Source organism: Scyliorhinus torazame, unplaced genomic scaffold (genome assembly GCF_047496885.1).
Source record: "Scyliorhinus torazame isolate Kashiwa2021f unplaced genomic scaffold, sScyTor2.1 scaffold_151, whole genome shotgun sequence".
In the NCBI taxonomy this organism is placed as follows: Eukaryota; Metazoa; Chordata; class Chondrichthyes; order Carcharhiniformes; family Scyliorhinidae; genus Scyliorhinus; species Scyliorhinus torazame.
The window spans coordinates 11,007-25,443 of record NW_027307878.1 but is presented as its reverse complement, the minus strand read 5'-3'; the positions used below and the strand labels follow the sequence as shown (position 1 = coordinate 25,443).

Here is a 14,437-nt window from a genome sequence, read left to right as displayed (position 1 = left end):
AAAGGGTCAGATCACAAATGTTCTGGAAAAGTTAAATATAAATATCTCCAGTGTGGCTGCAGCTTGTTAGATCAGAGCTGAGGAAAAGGGAGCTCTGAATCCCTGTATTATCTCTGTTCCCCAGAACAAGGAACTTTACTCTCTCTGTATTATTGCAGAACTGTTAATAAAGTCAGTAAATGACAATCTGCTGTTGGGAGTTTTGATTCTCTGGTGTCTGAAACCACAAGATTCAATGTTTAGAGTCAACAAGATGAACAAGGAAACACATCAAGGCCCAAAACTCCAGTTGGATATTCACAGGAGAAAGTCTGTTATCAAACACCTCGAATGGACAGAACAGAGAAAAATCCCAACTGTCAGAAATTCTCAAACCATTTGTAAATATCTTTCAAATCCTGACAGGTTCCTGCAGTCAGTTTCCATTCAATTGAAATTAATGAAAGATGAGAGACTGGGTTGGAAGCAGAGCTGGGCCCACTTGTACCGAGACACTAAATCCAGGGACCACTTACGCCGAGACACCAAATCCAGGTGCGGCTTACACCGAGACACTAAATCCAGGGACCACTTACGCCGAGACACCAAATCCAGGTGCGGCTTACACCGAGACACCAAATCCAGGGACCACTTACACCGAGACACCAAAGCCAGGTGCGGCTTACGCTGAGACACCAAATCCAGGGACCACGTACGCCGAGACACCAAATCCAGGGACCACTTACACCGAGACACCAAATCCAGGTGCGGCTTACACCGAGACACCAAATCCAGGGACCACGTACGCCGAGACACCAAATCCAGGAACCACTTACGCCGAGACACCAAATCCAGGTGCGGCTTACGCCGAGACACCAAATCCAGGTAACATTTACATTTTGAGGTTGACTTATGGGTACAGATTGTTTGCAATAAATCCCCAGCTTTCAATTAAATCAGATTATACAAGATTTAACTATCTGACAGAATGATCACTTTAAATAGTAAATTCAAATTATTTTTAAACCATTAAAAGGTAGAAAGGAAACACGTTGGGGGCGGCATAGTTGTACAGCGGCCAGCACTGCTGCCTCATGGCGCCGAGGACCCAGGTTCGATCCCGGCCCCGGGTCATTGTCCATCTGGAGTTTGCACATTCTCCCCGTGTCTGCGTGGGTCTCACCCCCACAATCCAAAAATCTGTGCAGGGTAGGTGAATTGGCCACGGTAAATTGCCCCTTAATTGGAAAAAAATAATTGGGTGCTCTAAATTTTCAAAAAACGTAACAAGTCAGAAAGATTAAAAAAGAAAGTTTAATGGACAGTAATTGACAGAGAAGTTTATCTTTAACAATTAAACAGACTTCTTACAACTTTCCTCAGTTGAGCAGACGAAAGACATGAAGTAATAATCCCAAAACGTGGTAACATGTTAACAAAATGGTTCATCAAAACATTAGTTTTATCCCCTCAGCTCAACTTTTCTAATCTCTAATTAGCCAAAGTGTCAACAATAATTGGTTAACTTAATGGACTGCTGATTTATATTTGGCCCGACATCTGCTCGTGTACAAAATGGCATTTTATCCTTTCATGACAATGACTCTAAAGTGAATTAACCTGAAAATAGTTGGGTTACGTTAAAACCATTGATTTGAAAACTACCAACACAGCGGAGTGAAGTGATTAGAGTTCTGTGACCAGGCTGCCTGTACAGATGGCAATGGGCGGCCATGTAGAGTTGACAAGAGACTAAATGAAAGATCAATTTAGGATTGAACTGTAAGTTCATAATTTTGTGAATGAGTTCTTGTTGAGACTTTTTAAAAAATCCTTCATGGGATGTGGGTGTCGCTGGCTCGGTCAGCAGTTATTGTCCATCCCTAATTGCCCTTGAAAAGATGGAGGTGAGCAGCCTTCCTGAGCCGCTGCAGTCCAACCATGTTAGGAAGGGAATTCCAAGGTTTTGATCCAGCTGCAGTGAAGGAATGTCGATATAATTCCAAGTAGAGATGGTGAGTGACTTGGAGGTGAACTTCCAGGTGGAGGCGTTCTTGAATCAAAGGGAAACATCACAGACGGTGCTTTCAAAAAAGGACACCACAGCCCCAAAGATCAGTGACATGTCTGAAGGTATTTAAATGCCTGCCATTTATAGGATCTGTCAACATCAGCAGGAGCAAACCAAATATTATCAGACTAACAATCCTGGATGTGATTAACAGCAGCGAAACTAATGAATCCAACCCCTGCAGTTACTTATGAATTGGCTGGTGTGTCAGCAGGTTAGATGGCTGAGTGAATCCCTTCCCACACACTGAGCAGGTGAACGGCCTTTCCCCAGTGTGAGTGCGTTGGTGGATCACTAGGTTAAAGGACTTGGTGAATCCCTTCCCACAGTCGGAACAGGTGAATGGCCTCTCCCCTGTGTGAGTTCGCTGGTGTATCAGCAGGTTCGATGGGTGAGTGTGTTCCTTACCACAAACAGAGCAGGTGAATGGTTTCTTCCCAGAGTGAACCCGTTGATGTGCAATGAGATTGGGTGAAGACCTGAACCTCTTTCCACTAGTGGTGCAGCTGAACGGCCTCTCCTCGCTGTGTGTTTGCTGGTGTTCCAGCAGATGGGAGGACCGAGTGAATCCCTTCCCACATACAGAGCAGCTGAATGGTCTCTCCCCAGTGTGAACTCGCTGGTGTGCAGTGAGGTTGGATGAAGACCTGAACCTCTTTCCACAGGAGGTGCAGCTGAACGGTTTCTCTTCTGTGTGGGTTTGTTGGTGTGACTGGAAGCAGGATAACTGAGTAAATCCCTTTCCACACACAGAGCAAGTAAATGGTTTCTCTCCAGTGTGAATGCGTCGGTGGTTTTCCAGCAAGGATGGATAATTGAATCCTTTACTACAATCTTCACATTTCCATGGTTTCTCCATGGTACTCGTGTCCGTGTGTCTCTCCAGGTTGGAGATCAGTTGAAGCTTCGAAGACACACAGAACACGTGTACGGTTTCTCCCCACTGTGAATGGTGATGTTTTTTCAGACTGCGTAACTGGTTAAAGCTCTTTCCACAGTCATTTCACAGGAACACTCACACCCGGGTGTTATGTGCGTCTCGCCGCTTTTCCAGTCACTGATGCTTGAAATCTTTTCCCAAAGACAGAACAGACAAACATTTCACCTTCCACGTTCAAATTTTGATGTTTAGGTTGTAATGAATTGAGTGACTCTGTGGGAGCTCGATGTGATGTTTGGTTTGAGTTTTCTGTTGGCTAATCCTCCACTTCCAATATCCTGTAAAAAGAGTTTACAAAAGCCATCACTGTCAGTCCAGGGTAGAATATCTGAACAGACATTTCTAGTTTCTCTGGAACATTTTTTCCTCTCTTGTTCCCTCAAAGCTGTCAATCCCCGTCCTACACACTCTCCCTCCTCCCTGGGCTGAAATCCAAACCCATCTCACCATCTGCACCATTTTTTTCCTCCACTCCCAGTTTCTCCCTCCCTCTCCTCTGCCTGGGTTCAGGTCTCCAGCTCCTGTCTGCAGACTGACAATAAAATCAATGGGTCTGATTGGGGGTTTGGGGCCTCCAGCGGGTGTTTGTGAATACTCCCCACCCACCTGCCAGGGTTTCCTTCCTTGCCAGAGATCAGGGTCCTTAATGATTTGAGTGCAAAGTGTAAGCTCTTATTTATTGTGCCCATCTACCGATGTGAACCATCCTCCAGTGTCTGAAGCAGAATGGTGCCCGTTAACTTGGGCCTGTTCCCGCATTGCGTTTTGGACTTTAACCTGGTGTAAGACTTCTTACTGCGCTCACCCCAGTCCAACGGTGGCATCTCCACATAATGATTGTGAAGGGTTTGCTCCAGCTCACAATGCCCGGGGAGTGATTGACGGCAGCTCCGGACCAATAAGGCGAAGGCTCGGAACTGGCGGGCCATGTGGGAGCGGCTGGTCCTCCAACCAATCACAGTGAATCGGGGGGGGGCTGAGCCCGGATCTCCCTCATTGGCTGAGAATCTGCATCATTCTGAGTTCTTCCCATTGGCCATGTGAAATGAAATGAAAATAAAAATTGCTTATTGTCACAAGTAGGCTTCAATGAAGTTACTGTGAAAAGCCCCTAGTCGCCACATTCCGGCGCCTGTTATGTGGCAGCGGGTTCCACAATCTCATTTCTTGCCTGAGAGGTGTTGACCAATGGAAAGATTTGGAGGACCGGATGGTCTCGGTCCTCCAGCCAATCAGACTGCGGGCTGTGTGTGAATTACGACTGAGCTTACAATTGAAATGTCTTCCTGAGTCAAACCTCGGAGTAAAACACATTCTTTCCACTTCAGCGGACTTTAAAAAAAGGGTCCATTGACCCTTCCATAGAACTGTTACAAGAAGGAACAACAAACGTTAACTCTGTTTATCTCACCATAGATATGGCACAGTCGGTACCACTGCTGCCTCACAGAGCCAGCGACCAGTGTTCAATTCCGGCCCGGGATGACTGTGTGGAGTTTGTACATTCTCCCCGTGTCCGCGTGGGGTCCCTCCGGGCGCTCCAGTTTTCTCCCATGTGCAGGTTTGGTGGATTGACTATGCTAAATTGCCCCTTAGTGTCCAAGGATGAGGTGGGGTTACGGGGAGAGGGGAAGGGAACTGCACCTGGGTGCGGTGCTCTTTTGTGGGGCAAGTGCAAACCCGATGGGCTGAATGGCCTCCTTCTGCACTGTAGGGATTCTATGATGCAGTCAGACCCGCTGGGTTAATCTAGCATTTACTGTTTTCACTCTACATTAGTGGATTAAATATGTGTATAATTATATTTATTGAACCACTGTACCATCAACTATTCGGAACAGCGTGTTGATGTTTCAGCTACTTTGTAGGATTTTCGCTCAGTCTGATGGGTCTGTCTGGGGGTATTTCCCTGCTCCTGTCCATGTGTTTGGGTGTTTGTGTATTTTAGGGAACATGTAGAACTTCCTTGGTTCTGCCCGTTGTCCCCTCGGATATTCCCCCTGTTTTGGTTAATGTGTCTGGAGTCTGCGTTCTTCCAGTCTGTCTCCAATTCTCCTTCCTGTCTCGGGTATATTGGTCTAGGTAGCTTTGTGTTGTTTGGTTGTCTGTCTGTCTCCAGCAGGTATTGTTGTCTCTCGATAATGACTGTGCTGCTACCCTTGTCTTCTGGTCTTATGAACATATCCGTGTTGGATCCAAGCTCCCGGATTGTCTGTCTTTCTCTCCGGGTAAGATTCTGTTTGTCTCTTGTATTTCACTGTGACAGGGCAGAGACCCGATTGAAGGGATTCAAACATGGGAGTTCTGGGAAAGCTAGTCAAGGATTTGGGAGGTGACAACATGTTCAAAGAGTTTGAGGAGGAGAGGGAGGTTGAAGATGGGGCAGTAATTTGTCAGGATGGCAGGGTTAAGGGTTTGTTTTATTGAGGAGGGGGTGATGATGGCAGATTTGAAGGACAGAGGGACAGTACCTGAAGAGAGAGAAATGTTGACAATATCCGTGGACACAGGGTAGTTGGCTGATCAGTAGCTCAGTGGGAATAGGGTCGATGGAGCAGGAGCTGGGTCTCATGGACAAGATGAGCTCTGAGGGGGCATGAGAGGAGATGGGAGAGAAACTAGAGAAAGATGTGGGTTCAGGGCTCGGGAAAGGATGAAATTTAGAGACAGTTTGGTCCGGTGGGCTCGTGGAAGGGAGGGAAGCAGCAGAGGCAGCTGATCGGATTTACTCAATCTCAGTCACAAAGAAGCTCCACAAGCTCCTCACACTTCTTGTTGGAGGTGAGGATGGAAGAGACAGGGGAGAGCGAGAGTACTTCAAAAGGAACTAACTTGTGTCAGATATTAAAAAGTTTCAAGATGCTGTGTATTTAACACAAATCTAATTTATTTGACTTTTAGCCAGAATATTAGCCCCTGTAAATGGACTGGAATTGTTATCAGCAGAAAGAGACCCAAATGAACATGGTTCAGTCCTGAACGTGAGTAACTGCAAAATCCAATCGCTGTGATTACTTGTGGCCTCGTTGGTGTTTCAGTAGGTGGGATGAAGTGGTGAATCCCTTCCCACAGTGGGAGCAGGCGAATGGCCTCTCCAGAGTGTGAATTCGCTGGTGCTTCAGCGGGTTGGACGAATCACTGAATCTCTTCCCACATTCGGAGCAGGTGAATGGCCTCACTCCGATGTGAATTCGCTGATGTACAGTGAGGTGAGATGAGTGTCTGAACCCAGTCCTGCAGCGAGAGCACCTGAACGGTCTCACGTCAGTGTGAACACGTTGATGGCTCATCAGATCACCAGAACTTTTATAGCACTTCCCGCAGTCTGGACATTGAAATGGTCTCTCCCCAGTGTGAACTCGCTGGTGTCTCAGCAGGTTGGCTGAAATAACAAATCCTTTCCCACACTTTGAGTAGGTGAATGAACTCTCATCAGTGTGAATTCGCTGGTGATTCTGCAGGTTGGACGACTGAGTGAATCCCTTCCCACACTTGGAGCAGGTGAATGGTCTCTCCCCACTGTGACTGCGTCGATGAATTTCCAGCTTGGATGGGGAAGTGAATCCTTTCCAACAGTCCGCACATTTCCACGGTTTCTCCTCAGTGTGACTGCATTTGTGTCTCGTGAGGCCTGATGATCTACTGAATCCTCGTCCACACACACAACACGTGTACGGTTTCTCCCCACTGTGGACGATGCTTTTTCCTTCCATGATCGCTGATATTCAGGATATGATCAATTGAGGACTCTGTCAGATCCTGATGCGATGCTTGGTTTGCGTTTCCGCACTTTGAAACATCCCCTTTGAACATCCTGTGAAACTGATTTAAAACAAAAAATAGGGAGTGAGAGAGAACCCGTAAAAACACACAAAGGCAGCTTGTGAAATTGAGCTGAATGAATCTGGTCATTTGTGGGGCCGGCACTGGGAAAAAGTGACCGTGAAAACTGCTGGATTGTCACAAAAACCCAACTGGCCCCTTTGGGAGGAGAGAGTAAGAAGAGGGATTTTGTATATCTACAACACATATTAAGTGAGTAGTTGGCAAAGCAAATTCGATCTTGAGCTTCATAAACAGAAATATTGATACCAAAACTATGCTTCTGGTGGCATGGTGGTTAGCACTGCTGCCTCACAGCAATTCCGACCTTGGTGACTATGTGGAGTTTGCACTTTCTCCCCGTGTCTGCGTGGGTTTCCACCCAGTGCTCAGGTTTCCTCCAACAGTCCAAAGAAGAGCAGGTTAGATGGATTCGCCTTGATAAATTGCCCCTTAAGTGTCCAGGGATCTGCAGGTTAGGTGGGGCTATGGGGTTACAGGGAGAGGGTAGGAGTGTGGGCTTCGGCAGGGTGCAGTTTCAGAGAATCAGTGCAGACTTGATGGGCCGAATGGCCCCCTTTTTCACTGTAGGAATTCTTTGGTTCCAATTCTATTCTCTGAATCGTTGTAAAGCTCTGGTCACCACTCTTCAGGAAGAATATGAAGGTTCTTGGAGAAGGTGCAGAGATTTACCAGAATGGTTCCAGCAAAGGAGGTTGAGGGGAGATTTGATTCAGGTACACAAGATTATGCCAGATTTCCATCGGGTGGACAAAGAAACTCTGTTTCCATTCACTGATCGTACAAGCAGTCGGGACACAGATTTAAAGTTTTGGGTAAAACTTGGATTGAACTACATAAGATCCTGAGGGGTCTTGACAGGGTGGATGTGGAGAGGATGTTTCCTCTTGTGGGAGAATCTGGAACAAGGGGGTCACTGTTGCAAAGTGAGGGGTCACCCATTTCAGATGGGGATAAGGATTTTTTTTTTCTCTTGAGGGTTGCAAGACAGGGGGTGGCACAGTGGTTAGCACTGCTGCCTCACAGCACCAGGGACCCGGGTTCAATTTCCACTCTGACTGTGTGGAGTTTGCACTTTCTCCCCGTGTCTGTGTTGTTTTCCTCTGGTTTCCTCCCACAGTTCAAAGATGTGCAGGTTAGGTTGAATCAGTTAGGAGTGTATTCACTGGAGTTCAATGAGGGGGGATCTCATAGAAACCTATAAAAAGTGGGCGGCGCAGTGGTTAGCACTGCTGCCTCATGTCGCCGAGGACCCGTGTTTCATCCCTACCCCGGGTTACTGTCTGTGTGGAGTGTGCACATTCTCCCTGTGTTTGCGTGGTTCTCACCACTATAAATGCAAAGATGTGCAGGGTAGGTTAATTGACCATGCTAAAATTGCCCCTTCATTGCAAAAAAAGAATTGGGCACTCAATTTATGTTGAAAAAAACAGGGCGAGACAGGGTAGATTCAGGAAGGAGGTTCCCAATAGCGAGAGTGTCCAGAAATAGGGTCACAGTCTGAGGATACGGGGTAGACCATTTAGGACAGAGGTGAAATGAAATGAACATGAAATGAAAATCGCTTATCGTCACAAGTAGGCTTCAAATGAAGTTACTGTGAAAAGCTCCTAGTCGCCACATTCCGGCACCTGTTCGGGGAGGCTGGTACGGGATGAGGAGAAATGTCTTCCCCCAGAGAGTGGTGAGCCTATGGAATTCGTCGCCACAGGAACTAATTAAGGACAAAACATTGCATGTTTTCAAGAAGTAGTTAGATACAGCACTTAGGGTGAAGGGGACCAAAGGATATGGGGGGAAAGCAGGATTAGGCTATTGAGCCTAATCAGCTCTGATCGTAATGAATGGTGGAGCAGGCTCGAAGAGCCAAATGGTCTCCTCCTGCTCCTATTTTCTATGTTGCTCCGTATCTATGCATGTAAATGGTCCAGGAGGTATGAGGAAGAATGTTTTTACACAACCAGTGGCAATGACCTTAAACTTGCTGCCTATGATGGAGTTTGGAAATAGACACAATTATTATTATTTTTTTTTAATTGGGGAGAAACCTGAGAGAAATAAAGCTGTGAGGATACAGAGACAGAGCAGGAGAATGAGACTGAATGGATTGCTCCAGATAATAATAATATTTATTAGTGTCACAAGTAGGCTTACATTAACACTGCAATGAAGTTACTGTGAAAAGCCCCAAGTCGCCACACTCCGGCTCCTGTTCAGGTGCACTGAGCGAGAATTCAGAATGTCCAATTCACCTAACAAGCACGTCTTTTGGGACTTGTGGGAGGAAACCGCAGCACCCGGAGGAAACCCACGCAGACACGGGGAGAATGTGCACACACCGCACAGACAGTAGCCCAAGCCGGGAATCGAACCCGGGTCCCTGCCGCTGGGAAGCAACAGTGCTAACCACCGTGCCGATTGGAGAGCCAGCATGGACTCAATGGACCGAATGCCCTTCTCTGCCCTTTTTAAAAAATAACTTTAAAGTATCCAATTCATTTTTTCCAATTAAGGGGTAATTTAGCATGGTCAATCCACCTTGCTTGCACATCTTTGGGTTGTGGGGGCGAAACCCACGCAAACATGGGGAGAATGTGCAAACTCCACATGGACAGTGACCCACAGCCGGGATCGAACTTGGGACCTGGGCGCTGTGAGGCAGCAGTGCTACTCACTGCGCCACCATGCTGCCAGCTGACTGACATTTCTGTCTAATCTCGCCTTGTAATTTACCCGGGGGGGGGGGGGGGGGGGGGTGTTCAGATATCACTCAGGTAAATCTGTGCTACACTCCCTCCGAGGCCATTCTATCCTTCCTCAGGTTTGTTGCCCAGAACTGAACACAGTTCTCCAGATTTGGTCTAACCAGGGTTTGTGAATCTCGGGGCTTTTCCAGTCACACTGAGACCTGAAATCTTCCCTCACAGACAGAACAGACAAACCTTTTACCTTCCACTCCCAAATACTGCTGCAATTCAGTTTCTAATGTATCAAGTGATTCTGTCAGATTGTTTGGTTTGCGTTTCCCGTCTGTTAAACCCCCACTTCCAGTATCCTGTAAATTTACAGAAACCTCACTGTCAGTTTAGGATAGAAATTCACAACATTCTCTCCTCGCCAACTTTGATTAAATGTATTTCTGGAGGTTTGATCACATGACCTGCCCCCATCCTCCAGCCATTAATCGGTCAACACATCCATCCTTGTGACACACTGCCTTCCTCGGCCAATTGAGAAGGAAAAGGACTCCTTACCTCACAGGACAGTGTTTGACTAGGGCAGCATGGTGGTGCAGTGGTTAGCACTGCTGTCTCACGGTTCGATCCCGGCTCTGGGTCACTGTCTGTGTGGTGTTTGCACATTCTCCCAGTGTTTGCATGGGTTTCACCCCCACAACCCAAAGATGTGCAGTTAGGTGGATTGGCTATGCTAAATTGCCCTTTAATTTGAAAAAAATGAATTGGGAATTTTAAATTTATTTTTAAAAAGTAGTGATTGACTGTCAGCCGAACAACCTTTATCCCATTTTCAATATTTTTATATCCGCTGAAGAGAAATGTTCAAAAATATTTTTTACTGTCCTAATGATCCAAAATTTATATTTTTACTGTCCAAATCATGTTCCAGAGTCACTGAAATATTTTGTACTGTCCCAATGATCTTCCAGACACCCAGGTGTGAATCTCACCAAGACAGAAGGTAAAATTTGAATTCATTTAAAGTTTCCTTTTTTAAAAATAAATTGTGTGTACCCAATTCATTGTCGCGTGACGTCCGTTCATCTGCTGTCGCAGCGTCTGCATGGTCTAGCCAATGTACCAGGCTTCGGGAGCTTATTGGGGGTTTGTGAATCCTCCCCGCACACCTGCCAGGGTTTCCTACCCCGGCAGGAATGATCCCTTTCAGTCGGGGAACACTTCAGCAGTCAAGGGCATTCAGCCTCTGATTTCCGGGTAAGCGTTCTCCAAGGCAGCCTTCAGGATGCGCGACAACGCAGAATCGCCGAGCAGACACTTATAGCCAAGTCCTGCACACGAGTACAGCCTCAACAGGGACATTGGATTCATGTTGCATTACATTCACCCCCACCATCTGGACTGGGTTTGCGAAATCCGACCAACTGACCTGGCTTGAGACAATTCACACCTCTTTAACCTGGATGCCCCCTCTCTCTAGATCTGTAAAGACTTAATTACCTGCAAATGCTCGCATTCAAAGCATTGTCTTGCATCTTTGACTTTGCCTAAATATATATTTCTGGAACCTACCTCTTCATTCACCTGAGGAAGCAGTGCTCCGAAAGCTAGTATTTGAAACAAACCTATTGGACTTTAACCTGGTGTAAGACTCTGTGCTCACCCCAGTCCAACGCCGGCATCTCCACATAATGATCGTGAAGGGTTTGCTCCAGCTCACAATGCCCGAGGGCTGATTGGCGGCAGGTTCAGACCAATAGGAAGAGGGGGCAGGTCTGGAGGACCGTCTGGAGGAGCGGCTGGTCCTCCAAGAATTCCGAATGAATGGGAGGCGGAGCAAAGCCGTGCTCTCGCTCCCTACGCATGCGCCCCGCCGCACACTTCGTCATCCGGGCCTGTCACGGGGAAAAGCCCGAGCAGCTTTTGCCGATTCAACTCCCGTATCCCAGCTTCGTAATCCGAGCTTGGGGCCTACACGGAGTGTTTATGAAGCCTCCCAACCCATCCACCGGCTCCATCCATCCCTCATGACTCACCGGGCTGAATTTGACCGGCCGAGGATTTCCACCCGACTGCCAAAATCCTGATCCATCATCGGCACTGCGCATGCTCCAATTCACGATGGTGATTGGGTCTCAATCCCGCCCCTCATTCACTCCGATTGGTTGGAGGCGCAGCTGCTCCGCTCGGTCCTCCAGCTCCGCTCGGTCCTCCAGCTCCGCCCATTTCTTCCTATTGGTCCAGAGTTGCCGTCAATCACTCCCCAGTCATTGTGAGCTGAAGCAGGCGCAGGACCGAAGCTGGACGCGGCCGGAAGGTTTCACTAAACCCAGTGGAGGCTTCAAACCCCAATAACAAGTTTCCGGGCCCGGGTTTGCATCGAGCGGGGGGACAGCTGCGGCCTGCTCCCGGTGACAGGCCTGAGTTAACGGCCGCCGTCTTTATAGAGGCTGCAAACCCGCAGGGGGCAAAACATCAGAGATAGAGTTTGTTGTGAAACCAATGGGATGTAAAACAGGAGGTCAGGGTCACAGTCAACAACAACAACTTCTATTTATATAACACCTTTAACATCATAAATCATCCCAGTCAACCTCACAGGAACATTATAAAACAAAGTGAGACACCCAGACACAAAAGGAGATATTAGAAGAGATGACCAAAAACCTGATTAAATATGTGAGTTTTAAGAGAGTCTTAAAGGAGGAAACTGAGGTTTGATTCCCGCTTGGGTCACTGTCTGTGTGGAGTCCGCACATCCTCCGTGTCCGCGACGGTTTCCTTCGGGTGCTCCGGTTTTCTTCCACAAGTCCCGAAAGAAGTGATGTTAGGTGAATTGGTCATTCTGAATTCTCTCTCTGTGTACCCGAACAGGCGCTGGAATGTAGCGACTAGAGGCTTTTCACAGTAACTTCATTGCAGTGTTAATGTGAGCCTACTTGTGGCAATAAGATTATTAATGAACTTCAAAAAAGAACTGAGCAGACAGGGAATGTCTACAGTGTCTTGTTTTTGGGTCACTGTGCATCAGTTTTCTCTCACTCACCGTTACCTGTTTAAAGGTGAAGGAGCTTTTAAAGAATGGCACACTGTAACTGTCACCCTGTTCACAATGAAACTAAAGTTATTATAAGACCATAAGACATAGGAGTGGAAGTAAGGCCATTCGGCCCATCGAGTCCACTCCACCATTCAATCGTGGCTGATTTCAACTCCATTTACCCGCTCTCTCTCCATAGCCCTTAATTCCTTGAGAAATCAAGAATTTATCAACTTCTGTCTTAAAGACACTCAACGTCCCGGCCTCCACCGCCCTCTGTGGCAATGAATTCCACAGACCCACCACTCTCTGGCTGAAGAAATTTCTCCTCATCTCTGTTCTAAAGTGACTCCCTTTTATTCTAAGGCTGTGCCCCCGGGTCCTAGTCTCCCCTGCTAATGGAAACAACTTCCCTACATCCACCCTATCTAAGCCATTCATTATCTTGTAAGTTTCTATTAGATCTCCCCTCAACCTCCTAAACTCCAATGAATATAATCCCAGGATCCTCAGACGTTCATTGTATGTTAGGCCTACCATTCCTGGGATCATCCGTGTGAATCTCCGCTGGACCCGCTCCAGTGCCAGTATGTCCTTCCTGAGGTGTGGGGCCCAAAATTGCTCACAGTATTCTAATTGGGGCCTAATTAATGCTTTATAAAGCTTCAGAAGTACATCCCTGCTTTTATATTCAAAGCCTCTTGAGATGAATGACAACATTGCATTTGCTTTCTTAATTACGGACTCAACCTGCAAGTTTACCTTTAGAGAATCCTGGACTAGGACTCCCAAGTCCCTTTGCACTTCAGCAGTATGAATTTTGTCACCGTTTAGAAAATAGTCCACGCCTCTATTCTTTTTTCCAAAGTGCAAGACCTCGCACTTGCCCACGTTGAATTTCATCAGCCATTTCTTGGACCACTCTCCTAAACTGTCTAAATCTTTCTGCAGCCTCCCCACCTCCTCCATACTACCTGCCCCTCCACCTATCTTTGTATCATCGGCAAACTTAGCCAGAATGCCCCCAGTCCCGTCATCTAGATCGTTAGTATATAAAGAGAACAGCTGTGGCCCCAACACTGAACCCTGCAGGTCACCACTCGTCACCTGTTGCCATTCCGAAAAAGAACCTTTTATCCCAACTCTCTGCCTTCTGCCTGACAGCCAATCGGCAATCCATGTTAGTACCTTGCCTCGAATACCATGGGCCCTTATTTTACTCAGCAGTCTCCCCTGAGGCACCTTATCAAAGGCCTTTTGGACATCAAGATAGATAACATCCATTGGCTCTCCTTGGTCTAACCTATTTGTTATCTCTTCAAAGAACTCTAACAGGTTTGTCAGGCACGACCTCCCCTTACTAAATCCATGCTGACTTGTCTTAATCCGACCCTGCACTTCCAAGAATTTAGAAATCTCATTCTTAACAATGGATTCTAGAATCTTGCCAACAACCGAGGTTAGGCTAATTGGCCTATAATTTTCCATCTTTTTCCTTGTTCCCTTCTTGAACAGGGGGGTTACAACAGCGATTTTCCAATCCTCTGGGACTTTCCCTGACTCCAGTGACTTTTGAAAGATCACAACTAACGCCTCCACTATTTCTTCAGCTATCTCCTTTAGAACTCTAGGATGTAGCCCATCTGGGCCCGGGGATTTATCAATTTTTAGACCTCTTAGTTTCTCTAGCACTTTCTCCTTTGTGATGGCTACCATATTGAACTCTGCCCCTGACTCTCCAGAATTGTTGGGATATTACTCATGTCTTCTACTGTGAAGACTGACGCAAAGTACTTATTCAGTTCCTCAGCTATTTCCTTGTCTCCCATCACAAAATTACCAGCGTCATTTTGGAGCGGCAATGTCAA

General features: G+C 46.9%; 1 protein-coding gene across 1 annotated transcript; it reads right to left on the bottom strand.

Moving 5' to 3' along the window:
• Positions 1-1,274: 1,274 nt before the first annotated feature.
• On the bottom strand, positions 1,275-11,691 carry LOC140405620 (uncharacterized). Its single transcript, XM_072494166.1, has 3 exons — positions 11,566-11,691; positions 6,006-6,812; positions 1,275-3,054 (listed from the first exon to the last, which is right to left on the bottom strand). Exons 2-3 carry the CDS (start codon positions 6,701-6,703, stop codon positions 2,235-2,237), a joined length of 1,518 nt encoding a protein of 505 aa, XP_072350267.1. The 5' UTR covers positions 6,704-6,812; positions 11,566-11,691; the 3' UTR covers positions 1,275-2,234.
• Positions 11,692-14,437: the final 2,746 nt, after the last annotated feature.